This window comes from Rhinatrema bivittatum, chromosome 2, assembly GCF_901001135.1.
Source record: "Rhinatrema bivittatum chromosome 2, aRhiBiv1.1, whole genome shotgun sequence".
Taxonomy (NCBI): Eukaryota; Metazoa; Chordata; class Amphibia; order Gymnophiona; family Rhinatrematidae; genus Rhinatrema; species Rhinatrema bivittatum.
The window spans coordinates 809,027,699-809,054,377 of NC_042616.1; the positions used below are offsets into that span (position 1 = coordinate 809,027,699).

Genomic DNA, 26,679 nt, shown 5'->3' on the forward strand with positions numbered 1-26,679 from the left:
TCTGTGATGTGTTCTCTCTTACTTTTGCCAGTTAAAACTCTTGCAGCTGTGTTTTGCAAAACCTGCAGTGGTCTTAGTGAGGTGTATGGTAGACTTAGTAGAAGTGCATTACAATAATCAGTGCTTGCAAATATCAATGCTTGTAGTACTGATCGAAAGTTGGCAGTTGTTAGAAGTGGTTTAAGTCTTCTGAGGACCATGAGTTTAGCATATCCTTCCTTTACTTTTAGAGATATGTTGTTTTAGGCTTAGTTCTGTGTCAATTATTACTCCTAGATTCCATACTTTCTCTGCTAGTATTATTTGTTGGTTGTTTGTGAGTCTGATTGGGCTCTGTTTGGTTTCCATATTTTTTCGTTTTAAATGTAGGAATTCTGCCTTCTCTATATTAATTACTAATTCCATTTGGTTTAGTAGCTGTTTGATGATATCTAGATACAATTGAGAAAACATTATACATAGCCAACATGCATCTTCAATGGGTAAAATTAATTGAATATCATCAGCATATATATAATGTGTGATTCCCAGACCAGCTAACAGGTGGCATAGTGGTAGCAGGTATGTTAAAAAGTGGTAAAGGAGGGACCCCTGTGGGGCAAATTAACATTTAGTAATTCTGTGAGGAAAATTCCTGTCAGGAATCTCTGCAGAGCTCCTTAACCGCGAGGCTACTGCTGCGTGGAAAAGAGAAGACTGAGGGGGGACTCCTGCTGGCTGCAGGGTTAGTGCCATGCTGGGCATGCCCGGTAGGTGCCAGTCAAAGTTCTGGAAACGTTGACAAAAGTGTTCCGTGATTGGGTTCCATTCTGTGATGTCGCCCATACGTGAGGACTAACATCCTGCTGTCCTGTGAGAACACCTGTTTACAGGTAAGCAACTCTGCTTTCCCTGTCCCCAGAGGGATTACAAATTTAAGTTCGTACCTAAAGGGATAGTGAAGTGACTTTGCTGAGGTCATAAGGCAGCAAAATCTGAGGCTCGACCTCCCTGGTTCTCATCCTGCTGCTCCAACTACTAGGCTACCCTTCCCCTCTAAAATGACACTGGAGCCAAGGAAGTTGAGTGCTGGCACCCCTGCTGCCAGTTATGGGGGGGTGCTAGTGAAACTCAACAGGATCAGCTAACCGGTCTGCACACGGAGGAAGTAAAGTAAGAAGATGCAAGAAAGCTAGCAAGCAATGGGAGCTTGCAGTCACCAATTAAGTTTTAAGCATATTCTTGGGGGGGGGGGGGGGATTAGGGGCCTGTCCTCCTTTGCTGCTACTCACACAGAACTCAACCACTCCTCTTTTAGTAGCCCTGTGTGCAGCTCCTTTAGAGGGCACTTCCAAATTAAACCCTACATCTATTCAAATCTCACTTTGGGGGGGGTGGGGGGGGGGGGATGGACTCTCCAGGGCTTAGACAGTTTTAGCATCAAGAAAGGCACCACCACCACACCCAAGAAAAAAAATGGCAGGATAGGATTTATCATTTCCCCTGGTAGTTGGAGAAACAGTCGTGGTAGTGCGCCACTACAACAAAATATCCAGGCCGGGTTTCTCCAGTGCATCACAAAATTAAGGGTTGGTTTTGGTGGAACCAGTTTTATTTAGAAATAATGTTTGTAGTACAGCGTTACTTCTCGCTGGTCTGCTCTGGCATGCTTCGAATGATGTCAGAATCACCTGAAAAACAAAGAAGAACATTAGCGCCCAAAGAAAAAGCAACTGCCTGCTCTCTCCCCCAAAGCCAAGCCTAGACCTGCAGATACACATGCCAGCGGGCTTTTCGTTTTCTCATAACTCCAATTCTGCTGTTAACGCTAAAGGTAATAAAAAGGGAGCATCCAGCTTGGCGATGCAGACATGTGACTAGCACTTAAAGCATCAGCGCCAGGAGAAGAACCAGCGCTGAGGACACAGTGCCTAGTTATACTCTAGCGAATGTCTAGCCCTGACCTGAACACTGGAAGATCAGATCAGCGAGAATATTCGCACACTAGGTATCACCCAAATCCGTGTTACCCTGCACCCAGAAAACTGAACTGCAGCCCAAAAGTAAAAAGCTGACCAGGTTAACCCTTGCCAGCTATTATTGCTCCCTGGGAGCAAATAGTTACAAAACATAATTCTGCAAAGAACTGGAGACTGGCCTCATAATACCGCTGCCAAGTACCACCAGCAATGCTGAAATCCCTCTGCACATGCCCTGAAGACACACTCTGACCACAAGGATGCAGAGTGAAACACGGCAATCTTTTCTGGGTACACTTGATGCTATTCTAATTGCTTTTCAGCTCTTGACATGGAGTCTTCAGAGCATGGCTGAACATGTCCTACCCTTTACAATCGATGGCCGATTATCCGCTTCGGCACATACCTGGATCAATGATGGCCAACGTGCATACTCTGTAGTATTTTCCGCATGCTGTTCCCAATTCAATATTGTTTCCACTGTAATGGTGAACGCCAGTCTTTGCCAACATGGCATAGTATTCAATCTCTGATTTTCTGGAGAGAAAAATAAGGTGCTTCAGAAAAGCTGTGCTAGACATGCTTCTGACCACAAGAACAGCCCTGGTCTGATTCCCACTCTGCTCTGAAATGGAGGCGTGTTTGCACTGGGTAAAACTGGACTGGGCCATATCAAAATGGGCTCTTCCATCTGTACTGTACTGCTAATACAACAGCACATACGGCCCCCATCATGACCCGATACCAAATCACAACCCACATCACAGTACTGCACCGGGCAAATATCCCCATGAGGGCATGATGTTCTGGAATCATCCATTTCCTTTCCCTCTTCTCACCCTCTCTCCAGCCTGCTCCCTTGCCTAACTCTACCCTCCTGTTCTCCTTATTACTGCCCACTTGAAGCAGGGCCTGGGACACTGGTGGCAGCCCAGTATTTTTCCAGCACTGCTCAGAAGTGCAACAGAAGACACAGATAGGCATCACTTGGTCCACCCCATCTGTCCATTTATACCTCACTACTATGCTACCACAGTCCCCTTCTCCCCCTCTTCAATCTCTGGGTTTCTCCCTCCCCTGGCCAGCCACCAACTTCACAAGTATGCAGTATCACTAGAGACCTGCATTTTTCCTGATAAAGTTATCAGATCACAACAAAAACAATATGTCATCTGCTCTCTCCCATCTTTGTTCTTTTTACAACACACACACAGATAACTTATCAGGAAAAGTTAATGTACAAACTGAAAACTAAGGTCCCTAAATGTCATAAACAGCTCTTTTTGAAACAGTAACATGACAGAAAAACATTAAAAGGAGTCAATGCGCTGTCACAAGCACAGTTCTGGTTCCTGCACAGAGATGGAAGTTTAAAGTTGCCACGTGACCTGGTTTTGCTGGAAATGTTAGATGTTGAAGGGTCAGTAAACCATGATGATAAATGATAGAGCTGTGATCTTTAAATGTAGCTGCTTGGCATTTTGCTTCTTATTTGGTGGTTGAAAGGCTGGGATCTGATACCAAACATGCTACAAAGCTCAGATTCATTACAAACATGGAGGTGAGAGTTTAAACTCAATTCCAACAAAACAGAACCAATTCATTCCATCACATCTCCCAGAACCCAAGAAATGCCACATTAGTTCAGACCAGTGGTGCACCGAGCCCTGCATCCCCTCTCCATGTGAGGCCAGTACGGGTCACTTGATACTACCCGACAGATCCCTGTCCCGTTGCTCACTCCCAGAAACAGTAGCAGCAGTTAATGGACCAGTCCTCCAGTATCTTTTTTCCACACCGCTATGCTATTAAGTTGGATCACATCCTCCAGCTACAAAGTCTTCAGCTTAACTGGGCGTTAAATTGGGGAGAAAAAAAAAAAAATATATATATATATATATACTCTTAAATTTGTATTAATTCTGCTACCAGTTAGTTTCATAGAAAATGGAGAAATTACTTACCTGATAATTTCGTTTTCCTTAGTGTAGACAGATGGACTCAGGACCAATGGGTATAGTGTACTCCTGCTAGCAGATGGGAGACGTAGTCAGATTTCAATGCTGACGTCAGCCTACATATACCCCTGCAGGAAGTGCACCTCTTCAGTATTCTCCTCGAAAAGCAACTGTGGATATATGTGTGCTTTAATAACTTGATTAACTAGGACTGGTTAAACGGATTTCCAAACTGGAGACCGCCAGTGCACTCAAACGAAAAACGCCGACACTCAGCAACTATGGGTGTCTTGAACTAGGGGTAATTCCTGGCTTACCCGTGCTTGTCACCTGAGGTTTCTGGATTTTGGAGCAGCCATGTGCGGGATAATGAGTCCATCTGTCTACACTAAGGAAAACGAAATTATCAGGTAAGTAATCTCTCCATTTCCTAGCGTGTAGCAGATGGACTCAGGACCAATGGGATGTACAAAAGCTACTCCCGAACAGGGCGGGAGGCTGCCCGTGGCCCACTTAGTACTGGCCTTTTCAAAGGTTGTGTCCTCCCGGGCCTGGACATCCAGGCAGTAGAACCTGGAGAAGGTGTGTATGGAGGACCACGTCGCCGCCCGACAGATCTTGGCAGGTGACAGCATCTTGATTTCCGCCCAGGGCACTGCCTGGGCCCTTATAGAATGGGCCTTGACTTGTAGGTGAAGGCTTCCCTGCCTCTACGTAGGCCACCTTGATTACTTCTTTGATCCAGCGGGCTATGGTTGCCCGCGAGACTGCTTCCCCTTGTTTCTTCCCACTGTGAAGGACGAACAGGTGGTTCGTCTTTTGTATGGATTCCGATCTTTCCAGGTATCGGACTAGGAGTCTGCAGACATTTAGATGGCAAAGACGGCGTGAGTCTTCCGAGTCCTTATGTTTGTCTGGAGATGGTAGAGATATGGTTTGGTTTAGATGAAATTGAGAAACCACCTTCGGAAGAAAAGAGGGGACCGTGCGAAGTTGTATGGATCCCGGTGTGAACCTGAGAAACAGTTCTCGACAGGATAGGGCTTGGAGCTCGGAGATGCGACGGGCTGAACATATTACCACTAGGAATGCAGTCTTCAAGGTCAGGAGCCGTAGTGACAGATCGAGAGTAGGTCTGAAGGAAGCTCCCGCTAGGAAGTCTAGAACTAGATTGAGATTCCATAGGGGCACCGGCCACTTTAATGGTGCTTGGATTTGTTTGATCGCTATCAGAAAGCAGGAAACATCTGGATGTGTTGATAGACTGATGCAGTCCACTTTGGCTCTGAAGCAGGCCAGCGCAGCCACCTGAACCTTGAGGGAGTTGAGAGACAACCCCTTCTTCAAACCGTCCTGCAGAGATTCCAGGATCATGGGGATTTTGACTGTCCGCGAAAGCATCTCGCAGTCCTCACACCAGGCTTCAAATATTCTCCATATTCATATGTAAGCTAGAGACGTGGAGAACTTGCGTGCTCGGAGCTAAGTGTCAATCACTGCCTTAGAGTATCCGCTCTTCTTCAGGAGAGTCCTTCAATGGTCAGACCGTAAGAGAGAATCGATTTGGGTCTTCGTGGAGGATCAGTCCTTGCCGGAGAAAGTCCCTGTGTGAAGGTAGGCACAGAGAGCCTTCTTGGCTAGTCTGGGGCCACTAGAAGTACTAGCCCCCTGTGGTGTTCTATCTTGCGGATGATCCCGCCCAGTAGTGGCCATGGGGGAAAACGTGTACAGCAGGTCTTCCTGTGGCCAGGTCTGGACGAGGGTGTCGATTCCCCAGGTTTGTGGTTCTCGTCTGCGGCTGAAGAACTTAGGAACTTGGGCATTGGACCGGGTTGCCAGGAAATCCATGGCTGGGGTTCCCCAGCGATTTACTATCAACTGGAAAGGCTGTGGTTGACAGCGTCCATTCCCCCGGGTCTAGACTCTCTCTGCTGAGGTAGTCTGCAGTGACTTTGTCTTTTCCCGCGATGTGGGCTGCTGAGATCCCTTGCAGGTTTGCTTCCACCCACGCCATTAGGGGATCAATTTCTAGGGACACCTGTTGGCTTCTGGTTCCTCCCTGGCGGTTGATGTAGGCAACTGTTGTAGCGTTGTCAGACATGACTGACAGATTCGCCCAGGGGTCTGAATGAATTGTAGGCAGGCTAGTCTGACTGCTCTGGCTTCCAGTCAGTTTATGTTCTATCCCGACTCTTCCTTGTCCCATTGCCCCTGGGCCGTAGGTTCCTGGCAGTGGATTCCCCACCCTCACACAGGCTCGCATCCGTGGTGAGCAAGATCCAAATTGGTGGGGATAGTCTTACTCCCTTGCTCAGATGGTCTTCCTGTAGCCACCATTGGAGCTGGTTCCGAACCTCTGCCGGTAGCTGGAGGCGAATGGAGTAGTTCTGGGACATCGGGTTCCATCGTGACAATAGGGAACATTGCAGTAGGCACATGTGGGCCCTTGCCCATGGGACGACTTCTAGGGTTGATGTCATGAGACAGAGGACATGGAGGTAGACCAATACCTTGGGGCGAGCTTAGTTCAACAGTTTTTGCAACTGGTCCATCAGTTTCCTTCTCCTTGTAGGGAGAACAACCACCTTATCTTGTATGGTGTCGAACCAGACTCCCAGGTACTCTAGCGATTGGGAGGGCTGCAGGCAGCTCTTGGCTGTTGATGACCTACCCGAGATTCTGCAGTAGATTCTTGACTCTGGTGGTCGCCTGGTAACTTTCCTCTGGAGATTTTGCCCTGACCAACCAGTCGTCCAGATACAGGTGTACAAGGATTCCTTCTTTCTTCAGCGTCGCCGCCACTACCACCATGATTTTGGTGAACGTCCGAGGAGCAGTAGCTAGTCCGAAGGGTAGCGCCCAGAACTGGTAATGATAGTTCAGTATCGCAAAGCGTAGGAAGCACTGATGGTCGTGATGGACCGGGATGTGGAGATAGGCTTCGGACAGATCTAGAGAAGTCAGGAATTCTCCCGGTTGTACTGCCCTTATGACTGAACGTAGTGTTTCCATGTGGAAGTGTGGTACCCTCAGGTAGCGATTGACGATCTTGAGGTCCAGGATGGAATAGTGACAAGTATTTTGTTGGTGCTTGGGTACTGTGGTTATCGCCTTTAGGCTGAGTAGTTTTGTCAGTGTGGTTTCCACTGCCATCCTCTTGGAGAGGGAGTGGCACGGTGATCTCACAAATTTGTCTGGGGGGATGCTGTGGAAGTCCAGATAGTATCCCTCCCGAATGATAGTTAGGATCCACTTGTCCGACATTATCTCAACCCATCTTTGTTAGAAGAGGGTAAGTCTGGCCCCTATGGCTTCTTCCTGTGGATGGGTCTGTTGATTTTCATTGTGGAGTGCAGCTGGGGTCTGAACCTGAGCCTGCTCCCCTCTTGTTGTGTCTGTTCCGAAAGGACTGGCCCCTGCCTGTGGGGCGAGGTGCTTGGGAGTTATGTGTTCTTGTATGGTCTGAAGCACTGGGTTCCTCTGCCCTTGGTTCTTCGGGGGGAGGAGCACTGATTTCTCTTGTTCTTGTCCTCCGGTAACAGAGGCACTGGAGATTCGCCCCATTTGTTGGCTTGAAGATGCTCCTCGCTTCCACTCATCTGGCCGTCCTTCCAGATCAGTTCATCAAGGTACCCTCATCACCCCTACCCTCAAATCTGCACACCTCACTTCCACCAGGGATCGAGCCATCTCTATAGCAGGCCCATCTCTCTGGAATGCCATGCCCCTTGAGCTTAGAATGGAAATCTGCACCAAAAAATTCAAAAAAGGTTTGAAGACATGGCTCTTTAAACAATCCTACCCTGACCTGAACCCCCCCTAGCCCCACCCTCAATCTTCCTTTCCTCCTTAGTTCCTTCTCACTCACTGTACATCTTGACTCCACTAGCTTGACTGTGCCTTCCCGTGCTCTCCCCCCCCCATCCTCTCCCCCTCTCCTGCTTGCTAATTCGCCATGCTCCCCCCGCCTTGTTCCCTTAGCCTCCCTTCCTCCCTTTAATGCCTCCTCCATTTCCTCGTTACTCAGTGTTAAGTATTGTATTTAACGCCAATTTTGTACATTGCTTGTTATTTATTGTAAATTTGTATATTTGTTAGCCCCTGGACATCAGTTCTTGTCTATGAGCCATTGTGCATTTGTTATTTTATCATCATCTGTCCTGCTTTTCTCCTCTTCCTTTCCTCAGAACTTGATTTTCCTAGCTGACCCCCCTCCCCTCACCCCCCGTTTATTGTATTTCTCTGAAGTTTTCTGTAAACCGATATGATGTTGCCCTCGAATATCAGTATAAAAAAGCTAATAAATAAATACCTTCTCCAGTTCGCTTCCGAACAAGAGGGATCCTTTAAAAGGCATTCTCGTGAGGTTTGTCTTGGAGGTCGTGTCGGCTGACCAATTTCAGAGCCATAGTTGCCTTCTGGCTGCTACTATGGGAGAGACGCCCCTGGCTGAGGTGTGCATCAGGTCGAAGGTTGCATCCGTGAGGAAGGATATCGCCGGTTCTGTTTCGGCGGAGGTGGTTGTGTCTCTGGAGAGAAGCAAGCAGGCACGTGTCACCACCGCGCAGCAGGAAGCTATCTGAAGGGTCATTGCTGCAACATCAAATGATTGTTTAAGGATGGATTCCGGATGTCCTGGGCATCCTTGAGTGCAGCTCCTCCTTTGACTGGGATGGTCGTGCACTTTGAGATAGTGCAGACCATGGCATCCACTTTTGGGAACTGTTGGAGTTCTTTGGCCGTGGGTTCCAGGGGGTATAGGGCTTCTAGGGCCCGTCCTCCTTTGAAGCTGGCCTCCGGGGCCTTCCATTCCAGGTCAATCAGTTGTTGTACGGCCTGCAGCATTGGGAAACAGTACGAGGCCTGACGGAGACAGACTAAAACTGGGTTCGTCTTTGGCTCCACTGTGGTACTCGCGCCTGCAATGGCCAGCGTCTTCGGTGTCAGAGACACAAGAGCTGGTAACTCATCTTTAAAGAAGAATCGCAGCATGGCTCCATCCCTGGGGGAATTTCCCCTTCCTCCAGGGAGTCAGACTCTTCCCCTGAGGTGTCTGTGTCCCCTAAGGGGAGGCTTTTGCCTGGATGGGGCACGCCTGGGTAGGTGCGAGAGGCGCTTGGAAGATCTTGTGCTTCTGGTGGAGACTGGGTCCGAATCACAGGCGGTACAGATTGTGCCTGGACAAAGGTTTGCAGCCCTTTGAAGAATTCCACCCAGGAAAAGGTCCCTGGGTCCATACTGAATCCAGTGGAGGCCCCTGAGGTGCCCCCCTGAGCAGGTGCCGAGTCAGAGATGCAGAGGTCCGGGGTACTATCATTGGTGGATCCGGATTCCTCTACTGGCTGTGGGGGGCCTGGCTTAGGTTCCCCCTGAGCCTCGTCACACTGCCGGCACAGTGCGGAGAACACTTCAGGTTGCGCAGCTCTCAGGTGGCAGGCTGGGCAGAGGGCTTGTCCCTTGGCTTTTTTGGCCAGCGGTGCCATGATTTGTGCGCGTGGAGTGGCTCAAAACTCGTCTGTGTGCGTAGGTGCGCGATGGGAGACTTAGTTGTGCGCTCCAGGTGCGCCGATGATGCACGTGTGGGGTGCGCACACAGGCTACCACTTTGTGCGCCTGATGAGATGTGCGCAGGGATCTAGTTATGCGCTCGGGCCGTTTATGCGAGCCGCTGTGCGCACGGCACAGATGCGCGCACAAGTCGGTTGTGCGCCCGGTTCGCCACTGTGCGCACGGCTCAGTTGTGCAGACAATACGGCGATCATGGTGCCGACGACCACACGGGCAAGATGGCGACCCCCCTGGAGGGTCTCCACTGTGTGGACCCTCGCACCGGATCGGGGTCTAGCCCGGACGGGGCTGCTCAACCCAATTTCACAGATGCCAGAAGGGACGATCTGTGCGGCTATTCGAGCCTCGGAGACCGCAGACTTAGAAAAAGTTTTCTACCTTACCTGGTCTTGGCGTTTCCCGGTCTCGTGCCGGGCGGCTGCGGGGGAGAGGGAAATACCTTCACCGCCACGCTCGGTATTGCACCCGCTGACTCAGCCAACCTGGGGGCTAAGTCCACGCCGGGAGCCGGCTACTGGATCGAGTCTTGCCTCTGAGGGATCTCTGAAATCACCTCAGGAATTCTCGACTGGGGGAGGGACCCTTAGGTATCACCGCAGGAGAGCAGGGCTCGTCTTGTAGAGGTAACATTTTCTCTCTTCTTTGGTTTGGATTTTCTCACACTGTGCAAGTGTGTGTAATGTCCCTAACTGCTTAGGAGACGGAGAAATACTGAAGAGCTAAGCTTCCTGCACGGGTATATGTAGTGCTGACGTCAGCTTGAAATCTGACTCCGTCTCCCATCTGCTATCAGGAGTACACTATACTCATTGGTCCTGAGTCCATCTGCTACACGCTAGGAAAGGTTAAGTTTATTTTGTCCAGATACCATGCATGGTTTATAAACTTGGCCACGTCAGGCCATCCTCTGTTGCCTCAGGAACAACTTAGATCATTAGGCAGAGAAATAGCTGTATCTGAATTGTAACTTGCTTTGAGCTTGGATTTGGAAATGGCGAGTAAGAAATTTGGAGTTTAGATTGACTATCATTAGAGATAGAAAAATTCTATAAACATCGGACACCAGATAAAAATATATCAGAAGCCCAGAGGGACATAAGAACATATCAATGGTCCACTGAGCCAGTCTGGGTTAGACAGAAAAAGCTAGACAATCCTAAAAGTCAATTCCCTATTGCTTACTCCCAGAAAGATTAATGAAGTAAAGATTCCAGTTCTAACGAACATTGTTTATGGACTACCCTAATACAATTTACTATCTTTACTCACTTTTTGTTTTGCCAATTTCACTTTTTTTCTTTTATTCTCCCCTCCCCCAGCAGCAGCGCACTCTCTCTGGGCAAGTCTGGGCTCAACCTCAGCAGCTGTGCCTCCTCTACTAGCTCAGGCCTGGCTGCAGAGGCAACACCTCCAGCTAGCAGCAGGCATCAGATGCAAGTTTTAGGTAGCAGGACATTTCCCCTGCTCCTTTCTTCTTAAGGAACTGTTCCATACCCTATAGCAATTTTGTGCCCTGGTCCTCCTTATCTTTCTACGATGTGGTGACCTGGACGGTACACAGTATTCAAGTTGTGGTCCTACCATGAATTCAGACAGATGCATTATGACAATTCTGTTTTGAATTAGCATAATTCAGATTTTTGTGGAATTTAACTGGATCCATAATGTGAATTTATTTAAAAACTTTTCTATACCGTTGCTAAGTTAAATACCGTCGCAACGGTTTACATGTAGGCACATATTTAATGTAGGTAAAAGCGTACTATAGTACATTCTAACAGGTGCCGTTAAAGGTTCGGTTACAATATAGCATTAAACATAGACATTTAGTGAAGTAGTTCCTGACCAATTGTACCAAGGTACTTACACCGGTAGTTTTGTCACATCTAGTATTATCGTTATGTTTTATAGTGGTGTAGAGTTCATAGACTAATCTACTGTACAGTCCTAAGGACTGTGTGTCGGTGCCTTTCTGTCTTTTCCTGAAATATTTCTCTCTATTCTCCTGTCTCTTTGTAAAATGCTTGTTTAAAAAGCCATGTTTTAATGTTTTTCTTGAATGTCTTGAGATCACTTTGTAGCCTGATCTCTGGAGGCATTGTGTTCCAGATTATGGGTCCTGCTAGTGATAGGGCTCTTTCTCTCACTTGTGTCAGTCTTGCTGTTTTAACTGATGGAATGGTTAGGAGTGCTTTATTTGCTGAGCAGAGGTTCCTGTGTGCAGTGTGTACCTGTAATGCTGTGTTCAACCAGTCTGATTTCTCATCATAAATTAGTTTGTGAATGATACATACGGTTTTGTATTTAATTCTGTGTTCAATTGGTAGCCAATGTAACTCTGCTAGGGCCTCTGGAAGTGAACTGAGACCACCAACACATTTCACACATACCACCTTTAAACATCCCGGCGGACCTAAATTACATTAGAATTGGTGATACAGATCTTTCATCTCTAGAATACTATAACAATTCCCTTTGGCCATAAGAACATAAGAAATTGCCACACTGGATCAGACCAAGGGTCTATCAAGCCCAGCATCCTGTATCCAACAGAGGCCAAACCAGGCCACAAGAACCTGGCAATTACCCAAACACTAAGAAGATGCCATGCTACTGATGCAATCAATAGCAGTGGCTATTCCCTAAGTAAACTTGATTAATAGCCATTAATGGACTTCTCCTCCAAGAACTTATCCAAACTTTTTTTGAACCCAGCTACACTAACTGCACTAACCACATCCTCTGGCAACAAATTCTAGCTTTTATTGTGCGTTGAGTGAATAAGAATTTTCTCCGATTAGTCTTAAATGTGCTACTTGCTAACTTCATGGACTGCCCCCTAGTCCTTCTATTATTCAAAAGTGTAAATAATCAATTCACAACTACTTGTTCAAGACCTCTCATGATCTTAAAGACCTCCATCATATCCCCCCCTCAGCCGTCTCTTCTCCAAGCTGAACAGCCCTAACCTCTTCAGTCTTTCCTCATAGGGGAGCTGTTCCATCCCCTTTCTCATTTTGGTTTTACCCGTTTCCACTGAGAAAATTGACCATTTAATCCTACTCTGTTTCCTGTCTTTTAACCAGTTTGTTATCCACGAAAGGTCATCTCCTCCTATCCCATAACTTTTTAGTTTCTGTAGAAGCCTCTCATGAGGGACTTTGTCAAACATCTTCTGAAAATCCAAATATACTACATCTACTGGTTCACCTTTATCCACATGTTTATTAACCCCTTCAAAAAAATGAAGCAGATTTGTTAGGCAAGACTTCCCTTGGGTAAATCAATGTTAAGAGTGTTCAACAAGCATGGACATTGTTAAAAATCAATCCTAGAGGTGCAGTCCATATGTATTCCACACATTAAGAAAGGTGGAAGGAACATAAGAATATGAGAACATGCCATACTGGGTCAGACCAAGGGTCCATCAAGCCCAGCATCCTGTTTCCAACAATGACCAATCCAGGCCATAAGAACCTGGCAAGTACCCAAACACTAAGTAGATCCCAAGCTACTGATGCCAGGATTAGAGAGGCTATTCCCTATTCAAGTACCCAGAAACTAAGTCTATTCCATGTTACTGTTGCTAGTAATAGCAGTGGCTATTTTCTAAGTCAACTTAATTAATAGCAGGTAATGCACTTCTCCTCCAAGAACTTATCCAATCCTTTTTTAAACACAGCTACACTAACTGCACTAACCACATCCTCTGGCAACAAATTCCAGAGTAGGTAATGGACTTAATAGCAAAACGATTACCATCATGGTTAACAGGTGAGGTGAAAGGCTATTTTAGCAAAAAAAAATCCTTCAAAAATTGGAAGGATAAAACATAAGCATTGCCAAGTTAAGTGTAAAACATTGATAATACAGGCGAAGAGAGAATTTGAAATGAAGTTGGCCATAGAGGCAAAAAACTCATAAAAACTTTTTAAAATATATCCGAAGCAAGAAACCTGTGAGGAAGTCTGTTGAACCATTAGATGACAGAGGGTTTTTAAAGGGGCTCTTAGGGAAGATAAGGCCATTGCAGAAAGACTAAATGAATTCTTTGCTTCCGTGTTTACTAATGAGGATTTTGAGGAGATACCAGTTCCTGAGATGGTTTTCAGGGGTGATGAGTCTGACGAACTGAACGAAATCACTGTGAACCTGGAAGATATAGTAGGCTAGATTGGAAAAACTAAAGAGTAGCAATTCACCTGGACCGGATGGTATGCATCCTAGGGTTCTGAAGGAACTAAAAAATGAAATTTCTGATTTATTAGTTAAAATTTGTAACCTATCATTAAAATCATCCATTGTACCTGAAGACTGGAGGGTGGCCAATGTAACCCCAATATTTAAAAAAGGCTCCAGGGGCGATCCAGGTAACTATAGACCAGTGAGCCTGACTTCAGTGCTGGGAAAAATAGTGGAAACTATTCTAAAGATCAAAATCGTAGAGCATATAGAAAGACATGGTTTAATGGAACACAGTCAACATGGATTTACCCAAGGGAAGTCTGGCCATCTACTAACCCCTTCTACTTACCTTAGTGCAGGACAGTTGTTGGCAAGGATGACCAACTTGGCTTTGCCCTGTCGAATCATTTTCAGAGTCTGTTTGTACCCCAGCACATATTTTCCACTTTTCATAACCAGTTGGAGCCTAGAGTTAATAGACTCCAGCGACTTTTTCTGGAAAACATATCAAACTATACTATTATTCACATGAGCTTCATAGAACTCACATACACACATCTTTTCTTGAAAATCAAATCTAATGCTCTTCATTTGCCTTTCTGAAAAAAAAAAAAACCACACCCCCTTCCCTAAACACACTGCAGACCATATGGATATCATAGAAAACAAGCTAATTCTATTCTGCCTTTTGTAGCTAGTCAGCCACTTCAAGGCAGATTACAATGTGATAGATTAGGGCAAATGTTGAGGAGGGAGGGAGGGTATTACATTATAAGGGGTTACTAGAAAGTGAGAAACATTTGGTCAAAGGAATATTACATTAAAGGTACTACATTTCAGTGAGGTAGATACATTGCACTGAAATAAATTGGGGGATGTTATAATCCAGGCATATCAAGGTCTTTAAACAGCTCAGGTACAAACATGATTCTGAACCCTCTGGGGACAGGGAAATACCTACAGATACCTGTAATCTGCTTTGAAGTGTCTGAAAGTCAGAATATAAATACAATAAAGAAAGAAAGAAATGTCAAGTTTATCAAGTCTCTCTTCTTCCTAGCCTTTGCATATTACACTTTTTCAGGCCGATACAGTACAGTACGCTCCAGAGCACACTGTTAGCCAGCATTTAGACACGCTATTACCCCTTACTGAATAAGGGGTAAAGCTAGCGCGTCCAAACCCCCCCGAACCTAATAGCACCCGCAATATGCAAATGCATTTTGATGGCCCTATTAGGTATTCCCGCGCGATTCGGAAAGCAAAATGTGCTTTCAGAAATTGCACAGAAAAGCAGTAAAAACTGCTTTTCTGTGCACCCTCCGACTTAATATCATGGCAATATTAAGTCGGAGGTCCTGAAAGTTTAAAAAAGTAAAAAATAAATAAAAATTAAAATGGGCCCGCGACTGGCGGGCCGAAAACCGGATGCTCAATTTTGCCAGCGTCCAGTTTCCGAGCCCGTGGCTGTCAGCGGGATTGAGAACAGATACCGGCAAAATTGAGTGTCAGCTGTCAAACCCGCTAACAGCCACCGCTTCCATCAAAAAAGAGACGCTAGGGACGCAGTAGGGTCCCTAGCGCCTCTTTTTACCGCCGGGCCTAATTTTAATAAATTAAAATACTGAATCGGGCGCTTGCCTGCTCTCCCGCGTTTTTACTGTATCGGCCTGTATGTAATTAACCAATGCCTATCAAGGGATAGGTTTTGGAGATGTCAGTCTGTTGGGTAAACAGACAGACATGTTTTTCGTTATTTGGCATGCACAAATGTACCTCCATACATGCTATTATACTAATAACCTCTAACTACTCATCAAGTGACATTTAGCAATTAATGTGGCTTTCTGGATGTATGGGACATATCTAGAGATTTTAATTTTCCAAGACTAGAAATTAGACTTAGGCTCCAAAAACCTTGCCAAATAAACCCATAAGCAATTTTTCCCTCAGACACAAAATGGAAGAAATAAATTAGTGACTCTAGCTCTTAGTGTGCTAGCATACCACACCAAGTCTGCAACGAAAATATTCCTCTTAAAGTTCGGAAAAGTTTTCAAAATATGATCTTACAAGATTTCAATGAACAGCTTGTAAGCATCTGCACACCTCCCTTCTTTCTGAAGTACACGCAAGCATAACATGAAAAGTATCTAAAATCCTGCACTACAATAGTGCCACTAGATATTATCACATATGAATGCCCGCAAAAAAAAGCCTTCATGCTACATTAGCACTCGCTCAGCTGAACGAGCTACTGAGCAAAGCGCTTCCGCCACAGAACTGTTTTTCCGAGTACTCCGAGGTCCTGCCAGCAAAGATTACGGCAGACACAAATGTCACTCCTTGCTTAAGACCAGAGCTGCTGATCGTTTGACCCAGGAGTCTGCGAGGGCCTGAGGGCGCCGGGTAAGATCCCTGCAGGCTCAGCCCAGCCCTCCCTGGGCAGCTCCTTCCAGCGCAGGGCATGAGGTGTAAAGGCGCCCAGAGAGGGGAGAGCGCCGCGCAGGAACCAAAGCTCCACGTGAGGGCCGGGCCCGGCCGCACTCACCGTCTTCTTCGCCGCCACCATGATTGCTCCGAGTCCGGAAGCGCCGAGCTGCGAGGAAAGATAGAGAGAGAGAGGTCAGTGCCGCCCCGGTGAGCGCCGAGCCCGCTGCCCCCCCCGCTCCGATCGACCGCCACTCACCCGCGATGCACCTCCAAGATGGCCAGGGGCTGGAAAAGGAAGAGCTTCCCACAATGCACCGCCTTCGAGGGCCGCGGGGCTCGCGAGAGTGAAAAAGTGGGCGGCGCCGTTCGGGTCACGTGTTAAGCGCGGGCCTATGGGCTTCTTTTGGTGAGCAGCACACGCACTGCAGCCCGGAAGTGAAGCTGCAGTAGAATCCACTGTTGCCGGATTGGGCTATATCTCGTCAGATTAGGCTACCTTTCTTCTCCGTTGTGCGGGAAAAATATTTTTGGGGCTAGTTTTGTGCTGGGCGATTGAATAGCTGGTGGCTTTTTTTTTTTTTCTTTGCCGCAGGCAGCCCTGCCAGCAGTCGCATAGTGATGATTCATGGCAGCAGCCAATCAAACGTGACAGGGAACAGCGAGGCGGGTGCAGGGCACGGAAAGAACCACTTGAGTTAAAAGATTGCAAATGTTTCCTGCCAGGTGATAAGCCGGTTGTTAATACAAACAAATATCTGTATGCCAATGCTAAAAGACAACTCACTAGTGCTTTTTAATATATTTATAGATGATCAATGATCTGTAAAGGGGAACGACGAGTGAGGTGATCAGGTTTGCAGATGACACTAAATTATATCAGAGTAGTTAAATCACAAATGGAGTGTGATCAATTGCAGGAGGACCTTGCACGACTGGAAAATTGGGCAACTAAATGACAGATGAAATTTAATGTGGACAAGTGCAAGGTGATGTATGTAGGGAGTTGCCACCCTAGGGTGAAGAGGTGAAAGAAGCTATTTTAGCCAAAAGATTTTCCTTCAAAAATTGGAAGAAGGATCCATCTGAAGAAAATAGGAAAAATCATATTCATTATCAAACATTGATAAGACGAGTTAAGGAGAGAATTTGAAATGAAGTTGGCCATAGAGAAAAAAACTCAATAACTTTTTAAAATATATCCAAAGCAGGAAGCCTGTGAGGGAGTTGGTTGGACCCTTAGATGATCAAGGTGTTAAAAGGGCATTTAGGGAAGATAAGGCCTTTGCAGAAAGATTGAATTCTGTCCTTTAGTGTTTTCTGATGAGGATGTTGTGGAGATACCTGTTCTGGAAACAGTTTTCAAGTGTGATGATTCAATGGACTAAACCAAATCACAGTGAACCTGGAAGACGTGGTTGGCCAGATTGACAAACTAAAGAGTAGCAAAATACTTGGACAGGTGATATACATCCAAAGGTTCTGAAAGAATTCAAAAATGAAATTATAGACCTATTACAATTAATTTCTAACCTATCATTAAAATCATCCATTGTACCTCAAGACTGGAAGGTGACAAATATAACCCCGATATTTAAAAAGGGATCCAGGAAACTATAGACCAGTGAGCCTGACTTCAGTGCCGGGAAAAATTGTTGAAACTATTAATAAGAAAATTATAGAACATATAGATAGATGTGGTTTAATGGGACACAGCATCAATTTACCCAAGGGAAGTTTTGCTTCACAAATCTGCATTTTTTTAAAGGGGTTAATAAACTTGTGGGTAAAGATGAACCAATAGATATGGTGTATTTGGATTTTCAGATGGCATTTGACAAAATCACTCATGAGAAGCTTCAAAGAAAACTAAAATATCATGGGATAGGAGAAGATGTCCTTTTGTGGATCACAAACAGGTTAAAAGGAAACAGAGAATAGGATTAAATGGTCTGTTTTCACAGTAGAAAAAGGTAAAGTGGAATGCCTCCGGGATCTGTACTTGAACCGGTGCTTTTTAATATATTTATAAATGATCTGGAAAGGGGTATGTTGAGTAAGGTGATTAAGTTTGCAGATGACACAAAATTATTCAAAATAATTACAAGTGGATTGTAATGAAATGCAGGAGGACCATGTACGTCCATATGGCAGATGAATATAAGGTGGACAAGTGCAAAATGATATATATATAGGGAAAAGTAACCCATGTTGTAGTTATATGCTGTTAGGTTCCAGATTAGGAGTTACCACCCAGGAAAAAGATCTAGGCATCATAGTGGATAATACTTTGAAATCGTCAGCTCAGTGTGCTGCAGCAGTCAAAAAAGCAAACAGAATGTTGGGAATTATTAGAAAGGGAATGGTGAATAAAACGGAAAATGTCCTAATGCCTCTGTATCTCTCCATGGTGAGACCGCACCTTGAATACTGTGTACAATTCTGGTCACTGCATCTCAAAAAAGATATAGTTGTGATGGAGAAGGTACAGAGAAGGGCGACCAAAATGATAAAGGGAATGGAACAGCTCCCCTATGAGGAAAGACTGAAGAGGTTAGGGCTGTTCCACTTGGAGAAGAGACGGCTGAGGGGGGATATGGCGAGCTTTCTCATTGCTCACGTTGGAATCTGAAGAGATGGCCATCTTGTCTCATTCCCATAACCTGCTGTACTTATTCTACACCACACATGCCCCCTATTTTGCCCAAACCAGTGATCTCTGTTGTTTCAGTTATGCTGGTCAATACTCATTCTGTCCTTAAGAAGGTTTGTCTTATTTGATATCATTTTTTCCACATTACCTGATTTCTTTTGCATTTCTGAATCTTGGTTGTTAGACTCTGACCAAGTTTTGCTTAAGCAGTTGTGTCCACCTGGTTATACTTATATATATAGCAACCTCGTCTATAAGGTTGTGGTGGTGGTTTGTTAATAATTTGCAAACATTCCTGGAGGATGAAATATGAAAATTTTAGGTATGAAATGCTTGTCTTGTTTTTTGGTCCTTTTGAGCATTTGCCTAACATATTGTCCTCCTGGTTTGTTACAGTCTGATTTTTCTCTGGTTTTTTTTTAACACATTTTATTGTCTAAAGCGAACTTAAATAACATGATTGTGCTTGGCAATTTCAGTGTTCATTTTGATGTCTCCAACTCTTCTATTTTTGCAAGCAGTTTCTGGACTGAATGACTTTGCTTGGGTGGCATCAACTTTTGAGTTCCCCAACACATAATCATGGACACATTTAAAGCTTTTTTTTTTTACTCTAATGCTCCAATGTCTGTGCATGGCTTACTATCTCTCCAGTTCCTTGGTCAGACTATTATTTGATTTCTTTTAAGTTAACTACTCCCTCTCCACCAAGTCCACCAATCATATTCCTCCCTGCTTTAAAAGGGGTTTTATTGATTCAGAATGTTTTGCTGAAGAGCTAGGTAAAGAGTCAATTTTAATCCATCAAACATGGTTGATGCTTTAACAATCTGGTCAGCCAGCATTTCTAAAGTCACTGATACAGTAGTCCCATTGAAAGAAGTAACATCTCGGCACAATCCTTGCACTATTTGCTCATCCCTGAATTAAAATCTGAATGATGCCAGTTGCACCATCTGGAAAGGGATTGGAAACATAATCAACTCCTGACAGTCTTACCATTTATCATTGTTATTTAGTTGCATATAAGAAATGTTTGCAGGTTAAAAAGGAATTTTTCTCTAAGCAAAGTCATACTGCAGGTAATAATAAAAAAAAATGTGTTTTGTTCGGTTCTGAAATTAACTAATGTCCCATCCCCATTCAGCAGCCTTTGTCAGGCCCTACTTGTGACAATTTAATGATCATTTTTAGAGATAAGATCACAGAACTGTCAGTTCTTTTTGCCTCAGTACCTCCATGGTTCCTATTTAGTTCGGTAGACCATCTATCCTTATGGTCTTCTTTTGATACCTTCTCTACTCTTGAAGTCTCTATAGCCATCTCCAAAGTGAGAATGTTTGTAACCCTTCCTTTTTTAGAATTCTCAAGCCATTCTTTTACTTTTTTTTTAGCAAAGATCATTATTTTATCTTTGAATAAAGGAATGGTTCCTCTTGGGTTAAAAAAGGCTACTGTCCGCCCAATTTTAAAGAAGCAAAGTTTAGATTGCTCTGAGCTTTCCATCTACAGACCAATTTCCTTTCTTTATTTTGAGGCAAAAATTCTGGAATTTATTGTTCTTCAACAACTGAATGACTTTTTTTAGATGATCATTGTCTCCTTGACCCCTTTCAGTTTAGTTTCCGTAAGGCACTTAGCACGGAAACTCTGCTTACCTCCTTATTGGATTTTCTTCGTCGGGGCTGGATAGTGGTAAGAAGGACCTATTGGTATGTTTGGATATTTCATCTGCCTTTGATACCTTAGATCATGAGATCCTTTTATTTTGTCTGAAAGAGACTGGTTTAGACGGACTTGTTTTGGCTTGGCTTAGATCTTATCTGCTTGAGAGATCACATTAAATCAGAATTAAGTTTTGCTGTTCCTCTTGGTACAATATCCCCCTGGGATTCCTTAAAGTTCAGCCTTATCTGCCTTGCTTTTTAATATCTACTTAGCTCCTATTGGTAAGCTTCTTTCGGGCCTCGTGGTGCAGACGATATTCAGTTTTATTTTGAACGTCAATCTTCTATATTTCCACTATTAAATCGTGGATGAGTCATAATAAACTGTCTCTAAACCTGTCCAAAACTGATCTGCTGAGTTTACAACATTCTGCTACTTCAGACATTCCTGCTTCATTAACTTGTAATAGTGTGTCAATACTGATATATCAAAAGCTTGGGTGTCTGGAATGATTCCAGACTATGTTTTCAAGATCAAATTAGGGCAACCATTAGATCTGGCTTTTTCAAACTGCATCTGCTTTGTGGCTTAAAGCCTCTGCTCAGTGCTAGTGATTTTCGCTCAGTAGTTTAGGCCCTGATTCTACCTTCACTTGATTATTGCAGCGTGGTTTACTTGGGTCTTCCAGCTGTTGCTTTGAAACCTCTTCAACTTTTACAAAATGTGGCTGCTAGCCTGATCTCTGGTACATGCATGCTTGAGCACATCTCACCAGTTCTTTTTGATCTACATTGGCTTCCCTTTCAGTGGTGAGTAAAGTATAAGGTGCTTTGTGATGGCACATCATCTACGCCAAATGAATTCCTTCCCATGGGTTAATGCCTTGCTGAAGATTTATATTTCAATTCTATGCGCACCATGTTCAAACCCTACCGTGAGCTCTAGATCCTCCCGGCTCGGATGCCTCGAGACATGCCTTGCCTAACCAAGAACTTCCCTAACAGGGATCCAGACACCTCAGATGATAAGAGTGACTCCCTGGAGGAAGGAGAAATCCCTCCAGGGATGGAACCATACCGAACCATGCTTCGCTTTTTCCCCAAGGACGAATTACCTGCCCTTGTTTCCCAGACCCTAAAGACACTGGGTATTCTGGGCACAGACCCTATGGCAGAACCAAAGAAGAACCCCATTTTGGTGTCCCTTCGTAAGGCCTCATGCTACTTTCCAATGATGGAAGCCATCCAGGAACTGGAATGCCCCAGAGGCCAGCTTCAAAGGGGGGCGGGCATTAGAAGCCCTATACCCTCTGGAACCTGTGGCCAAGGAACGCCTGCAATTCCCAAAGGTGGACGCTATGGTCTGTGCCATCTCAAAGTATGTTTTTTTCTTTGTATTAACAACCTGCTATCAGTTGACGGGGTAATATGGAATCTGTCTGCACTTTACTGAAAGACACCTGGTCCACTTTGGCATTTATTGCAACCTCTCTACCGGGATGCCCTATTTTCCCTGTTCTCTTAGTATTCTTCACAGATACATCATTCCGATTAATGTGCTTCTGAGTGACTGTCGGTGTTCCCCCTTGTTCTAGTTTTAAAACTGCGCTATCCCCCTTTTAAGGGTGACTGCCAGCAGTCTGGTTTCACTCTAGTTAAGGTGGAGCCCTTCCTTTCGGAAAACCCCCCCTCCCCTTCCCCAAAATGATGCCCAATTCCTAACAAATCTAAAATCCTCTTCTCTGCATCATTGTCTCATCCACGCATTGAAACTCCGGAGCTCTGCCTGCCTCTGGGGACCTGCTCGTGGATCAGGGAGCATTTCAGAGAATGCTACCCTGGAGGTTCTGGATTTCAGCTTTCTAAGAGCCTACATTTGACTTCCAGAACCTCCCTCCTGCACTTTCCTATGTCATTAGTACCCAAATATACCAAGACAGCCGGCTCCTCCCCAGCATTGACTAAAATCCTATCTATGTGATGTGTGAGGTCCACCACCTTTGCACTAGGTAGGCAAGTTACCAAGTGATCCTTACGTCCCCCAGCTATCAACCTTTCTAATAATTAAATTGCCAACTATAACGGCCGTCCTTCCCTCCTGGGCACATGCTCCTGGAGGACCTATCCTCGGTGTGAGAGGATACATACCCTTGAGGGCACGTTCTCCTGGAGGACCTATCCTCGGTGTGAGAGGATACATACCCTTGAGGGCACGTTCTCCTGGAGGACCTATCCTCGGTGTGAGAGGATACATACCCTTGAGGGCACGTTCTCCTGGAGGACCTATCCTCGGTGTGAGAGGATACATACCCTTGAGGGCACGTTCTCCTGGAGGACCTATCCTCGGTGTGAGAGGATACATACCCTTGAGGGCACGTTCTCCTGGAGGACCTATCCTCGGTGTGAGAGGATACATACCCTTGAGGGCACGTTCTCCTGGAGGACCTATCCTCGGTGTGAGAGGATACATACCCTTGAGGGCACGTTCTAGCTACAGGATTGCTTCACTGCTGCTATTCCCATAAATCAGTGGTAGTGATCCCCATGTCTGCCTGGCTAATAACTGTTAATTGGCCTGTTCTCCAGAAACTTGTCCAGATCGTTTTTAAACCCAGCTGTACTACTAGCCTTGATCACATTCTCCAGCAACAAATTTCACAGCTTTATTGTGTGTTGACTGAAAAAATACTGCCCTTGCCTAATGCTCCCTGTTGCAGAGTTGTGCTGAAGTTTGACTATAGGGGTTCTGGTTCTGTTGTGCAGATGTGCTGAGGTTTTGCCATTCAACTATTGTTTTAAGCTGAAAAGAAAATATTTGCATGGGATTTTACTGATTTGTTCCATGCTAAACTAGTTCCCTGATTAACATTTTTGTATGAAGCAGTGGTAACAAAAGGCCTGCAGGCGACAGCACTGAGAGCTCTTGCAAGCCTTTTTGTCTTTTCTGTGGTTCTGCGTACTGTGCACATAGCAAATGAAGGCAGCGAAAGACTGAAAAGATCCATCCAGTCTGCCCAGCAAAGTGTTCAGGGTTGTAACTTCTGCTCTGTGCAGGTTCCCCCCCACCTTGCTTTCTTGTTCAGTGTTGACGTATTTCGGGGGTCCTTGCCTGCATTCTCCTACGTGGCACTCACTGCATGACCCAGGGCAGAGTCCTGAAAGGGGATTGGTCCTTTCACTGCCGGCCTGCCGGCGAAGGGACCAATCAGCGGCCAGCTCAGAGCTGTACCGGCATTGACAGCAGTCCCGCCTCAGGCAGCAAAGTCTTCTCCTCCTCCGGCTGGGGTTCCCTGGGGGTGGGGGAGGGTACGACCCGCACAGTCCAACTATTTTTGAACTTGGGCGAGAGGGAAGGGGTTCTGCTCGCTGGGCCTGGCTAATTTTTTTGAACTCGGATGGGGGTGGTGGTGATGCCCACTCTGCCCCTCTCCTTTTTATATATTATTAATGTAGTTGGTTCTCCGTTTGGGCAGTGAACATCAAGCATGAGGGCTCTGGGTCCGGGTCCAGCTAGGGGGGGGTGGGGATGCTATCTTCCTGAGCCCCTGGCAGTGAAAAGTGAATACATTCAGCTGAACGAGGTTCCGAAAGTGCAGCAAGATCCAAAACAGGAGCAAGGGGGAAGGAATCAGCAAAAAGGTTAGACAGCAGTCACCCCATAGTCCATTCAGCCGGGGGTAATTAACATACAGGCCGATATGGTACAGTGCACTCCGACGGAGCGCACTCTTAGCCGGCATTTGGACGCGCGTTTTAGACGCGCTAGCTTTATCCCTTAATATCATGGCGATATTAAGTCGGAGGTCCCAAAAGTTAAAAAAAGTAAAAAAATATATATATATATTTGAAATAGGCCCGCGGCTTGAAAACCGGACGCACAATGTTGCCGGCGTCCGGTTTCCGAACCCGTGGCTGTCAGCGGGCTTGAGAACCGACGCCGGAAAATTGAGCATTGGCTGTCAATCCCGCTGACAGCCGCCGCTCCTGTCCGAAAAGAGGCGCTAGGGACGCGCTAGTGTCCCTAGCGCCTCTTTTTACCGCTGGGCCTAATTTAAATAAATTTATTTACTGTATCGCGCGCACAGGAGAGTGTCCTGTGCGCGCGCTGGAAGAGCCGGTGCTCGCCCGCTCTCCCGCGTTTTTTACTGTATCGGCCTGAAAATAAGCTACCAAAGGGAGCCCTGGCGGTGCCCAAAACAAAGAAGTAGCCAGGCCAAAAGGGAGAAAATCAAGACTAGCATAACAAATATCAGAATCAGTGTATCAATGCTTTCTTTACCCATTCCAGGTCTTCTCCCGCACCTCCGAGTCCCCAGTGAGGGGAGGGTGACTGGAGGGAAGTTCCAGCAGGCACCGGTCCAACTGCTAGAAAACCTGTAATCCAGCTCTCTTGCTTGTACTTGTGCTCAGGAAGAAAGATCTCTCTGAATTCAGACTCTCAGGGAACCAAAAATCTTCTCCTCCGGTCCAAAACGGGTCCCAACTGTAGATCCAAAAAAAAGATGCCACAGCCACAGCCCAAGCTCCAGACTCCCCTCCTCTGTCTCCAGCCTCTTGCTTAGGATCCAGGGATGCTCTTTAGCTTCTCCGGACCACTTTCCTCTTCTCAGTTCACCCAAAGACTGAGCATGCTCACGGGATTTTTATATCCCACACAAGCCTTCTCCCAAAAAGGTGGGGTTATGGCGAGGCGAGGAGTCAAAAAGGGTCAAAACCCCCACCCACTGCTGGAAGATTACTAGGGATATTGGTAGTGACCGGTAAAACCCCACCACAGATATATAAATATATATATATATATATTATATATATATGTCTATCTCCTAGCAGCTCTCTTCTGTGGGAAGTCTAGTCTAACGACTGCTCTGACCAGGAGTTAAATTTCCCCTCTAGTGTGGCTCCTTGCACTGCAGGAGGATAATAACTAATAAGCTCAGCTTCCCCTCTAGTGTGGTTCCTGCAGTGCAAGGAGAAGGCTTGTGTGGGATATAAAAATCCCGTGAGCATGCTCAGTCTTTGGTAGGTTAGGTGACTGAGAGGAGGAAAGTGGTCCGGAGAAGCTAAAGAGCATCCCTGGATCCTAAGCAAGAGGCTGGAGACAGAGGAGGGGAGTCTGGAGCTTGGGCTGTGGCCATCTTTGCATGGAGATGCTCTAATCCAATAGGGGAGGAGGAATAGCCTAGTGGTTAGAGCAGTGGGCTACAAACCAGGAGACCAGGTACAAACGTACAGGCCAATACAATAAGGACGCGTAAGAAAGAGTACAGCAGGGCCGGGCGCACCCTCGTTTGCCGCGCGCACAGTTGGATCACATACCACTCGATACAGTATTCAAATGAGATGCAAATGCAAGCCGCGTCCATGAAGCGGTAGGCGTGCGCAATCCATTTTACTGTATAGAGCGGTATTCAGCCCTATACAGTATCCTGGGTGCGCTGGTACCTGGCATTTCAAATGTCATTCCACCAGGAGAGTGGATGGTTCTCCTACAGACCCCACTGCCTTGAGCGCCCAGCGCCAGCAAGCCCCAGCAGCCGGCGATCGGCGGCAGGGAGCGCAACAAAGCACCTGTGCGCGCAGCTCCGATTTTCCACCTCCTTCGGACGGGCAAGAGAGAGACGAAATTTCACGGGCAAACTTTCCCCCAGCCCCTGCTCACCTGCCCCGGCCGCGGCTGCGCAAGCCCCCAGCAGCAAAAGGGCGTCCATGGGTGCCGGTCTCCCGTGCGGGCTCGCTGACAGCTCCGGAGCAGCCCCTGTCCTCTCTCCCCTCATCCCGGGGACAGCCGGCGGCAAGAGCGGCTTCAGCAGCCCAGGGCGGATCGGGTGCTCCCCATGCAAGGCGGCTTCCAGGTGCCCTGCCGGCGAAGGTGCATGAACGCACGCCTGTACGCCCAATTTGGGCGCTCAAGGCAGCGAAGGCGCATGAACGCACGCCGTGACCTGAGTGCCCGGCTGGACGTCCAAGGTCACGGCGTGCGTTCATGAGCCTTCGCTGCCTTGAGCACCCAAATTGGACGTACAGGCGTGCGTTCATGCACCTTCGCCGGCGGGGGCTGCTGGAAGCCGCCTCGCATGAGGAACACCCAATCCGCCCCGGGCTGCTGAAGCCGCTCTCGCCGCCGGCTTCCCCCAGGAGGCAGGGGAGCCTTGGTGAGTGCTTCGGGAGGAGGGGAGAGAGGACTGGGGCTGCTCCGGAGCTGTCAGCGCGCCCGCACGGGAGACCGGCACCCATGGATGCCCTTCTGCTGCTGGGGGCTT

At 46.4% G+C, this 26,679-nt stretch overlaps 1 protein-coding gene and 1 non-coding gene across 2 annotated transcripts; both read right to left on the minus strand.

Annotated features, from left to right (window-relative positions):
- Positions 1 to 1,569: 1,569 nt before the first annotated feature.
- RPL30 (ribosomal protein L30) lies at positions 1,570 to 16,499 on the minus strand. Its single transcript, XM_029592208.1, has 5 exons — positions 16,359 to 16,499; positions 16,221 to 16,268; positions 14,019 to 14,164; positions 2,365 to 2,495; positions 1,570 to 1,670 (listed from the first exon to the last, which is right to left on the minus strand). The coding sequence occupies exons 2-5, from the start codon at positions 16,239 to 16,241 to the stop codon at positions 1,621 to 1,623; spliced, it is 348 nt and encodes a 115-aa protein (XP_029448068.1). The 5' UTR covers positions 16,242 to 16,268; positions 16,359 to 16,499; the 3' UTR covers positions 1,570 to 1,620.
- LOC115086371 lies at positions 1,849 to 1,982 on the minus strand. Its single transcript, XR_003855251.1, has one exon. It is a non-coding gene; the product is annotated as a small nucleolar RNA SNORA72 (small nucleolar RNA).
- Positions 16,500 to 26,679: the final 10,180 nt, after the last annotated feature.

What these genes read in the sequence shown, in the direction of transcription:
- RPL30 (XM_029592208.1), bottom strand. Translation starts at nt 16,241, where the DNA reads ATGGTGGCGGCGAAGAAGACG. An exon ending in TGGTGGCGGCGAAGAAGACG is followed by an intron (nt 14,165 to 16,220) that starts GTGAGTGCGGCC and finishes TATGTTTTCCAG; the next exon opens with AAAAAGTCGCTGGAGTCTAT. An exon ending in GTTGGCCATCATTGATCCAG is followed by an intron (nt 1,671 to 2,364) that starts GTATGTGCCGAA and finishes TTTGTTTTTCAG; the next exon opens with GTGATTCTGACATCATTCGA.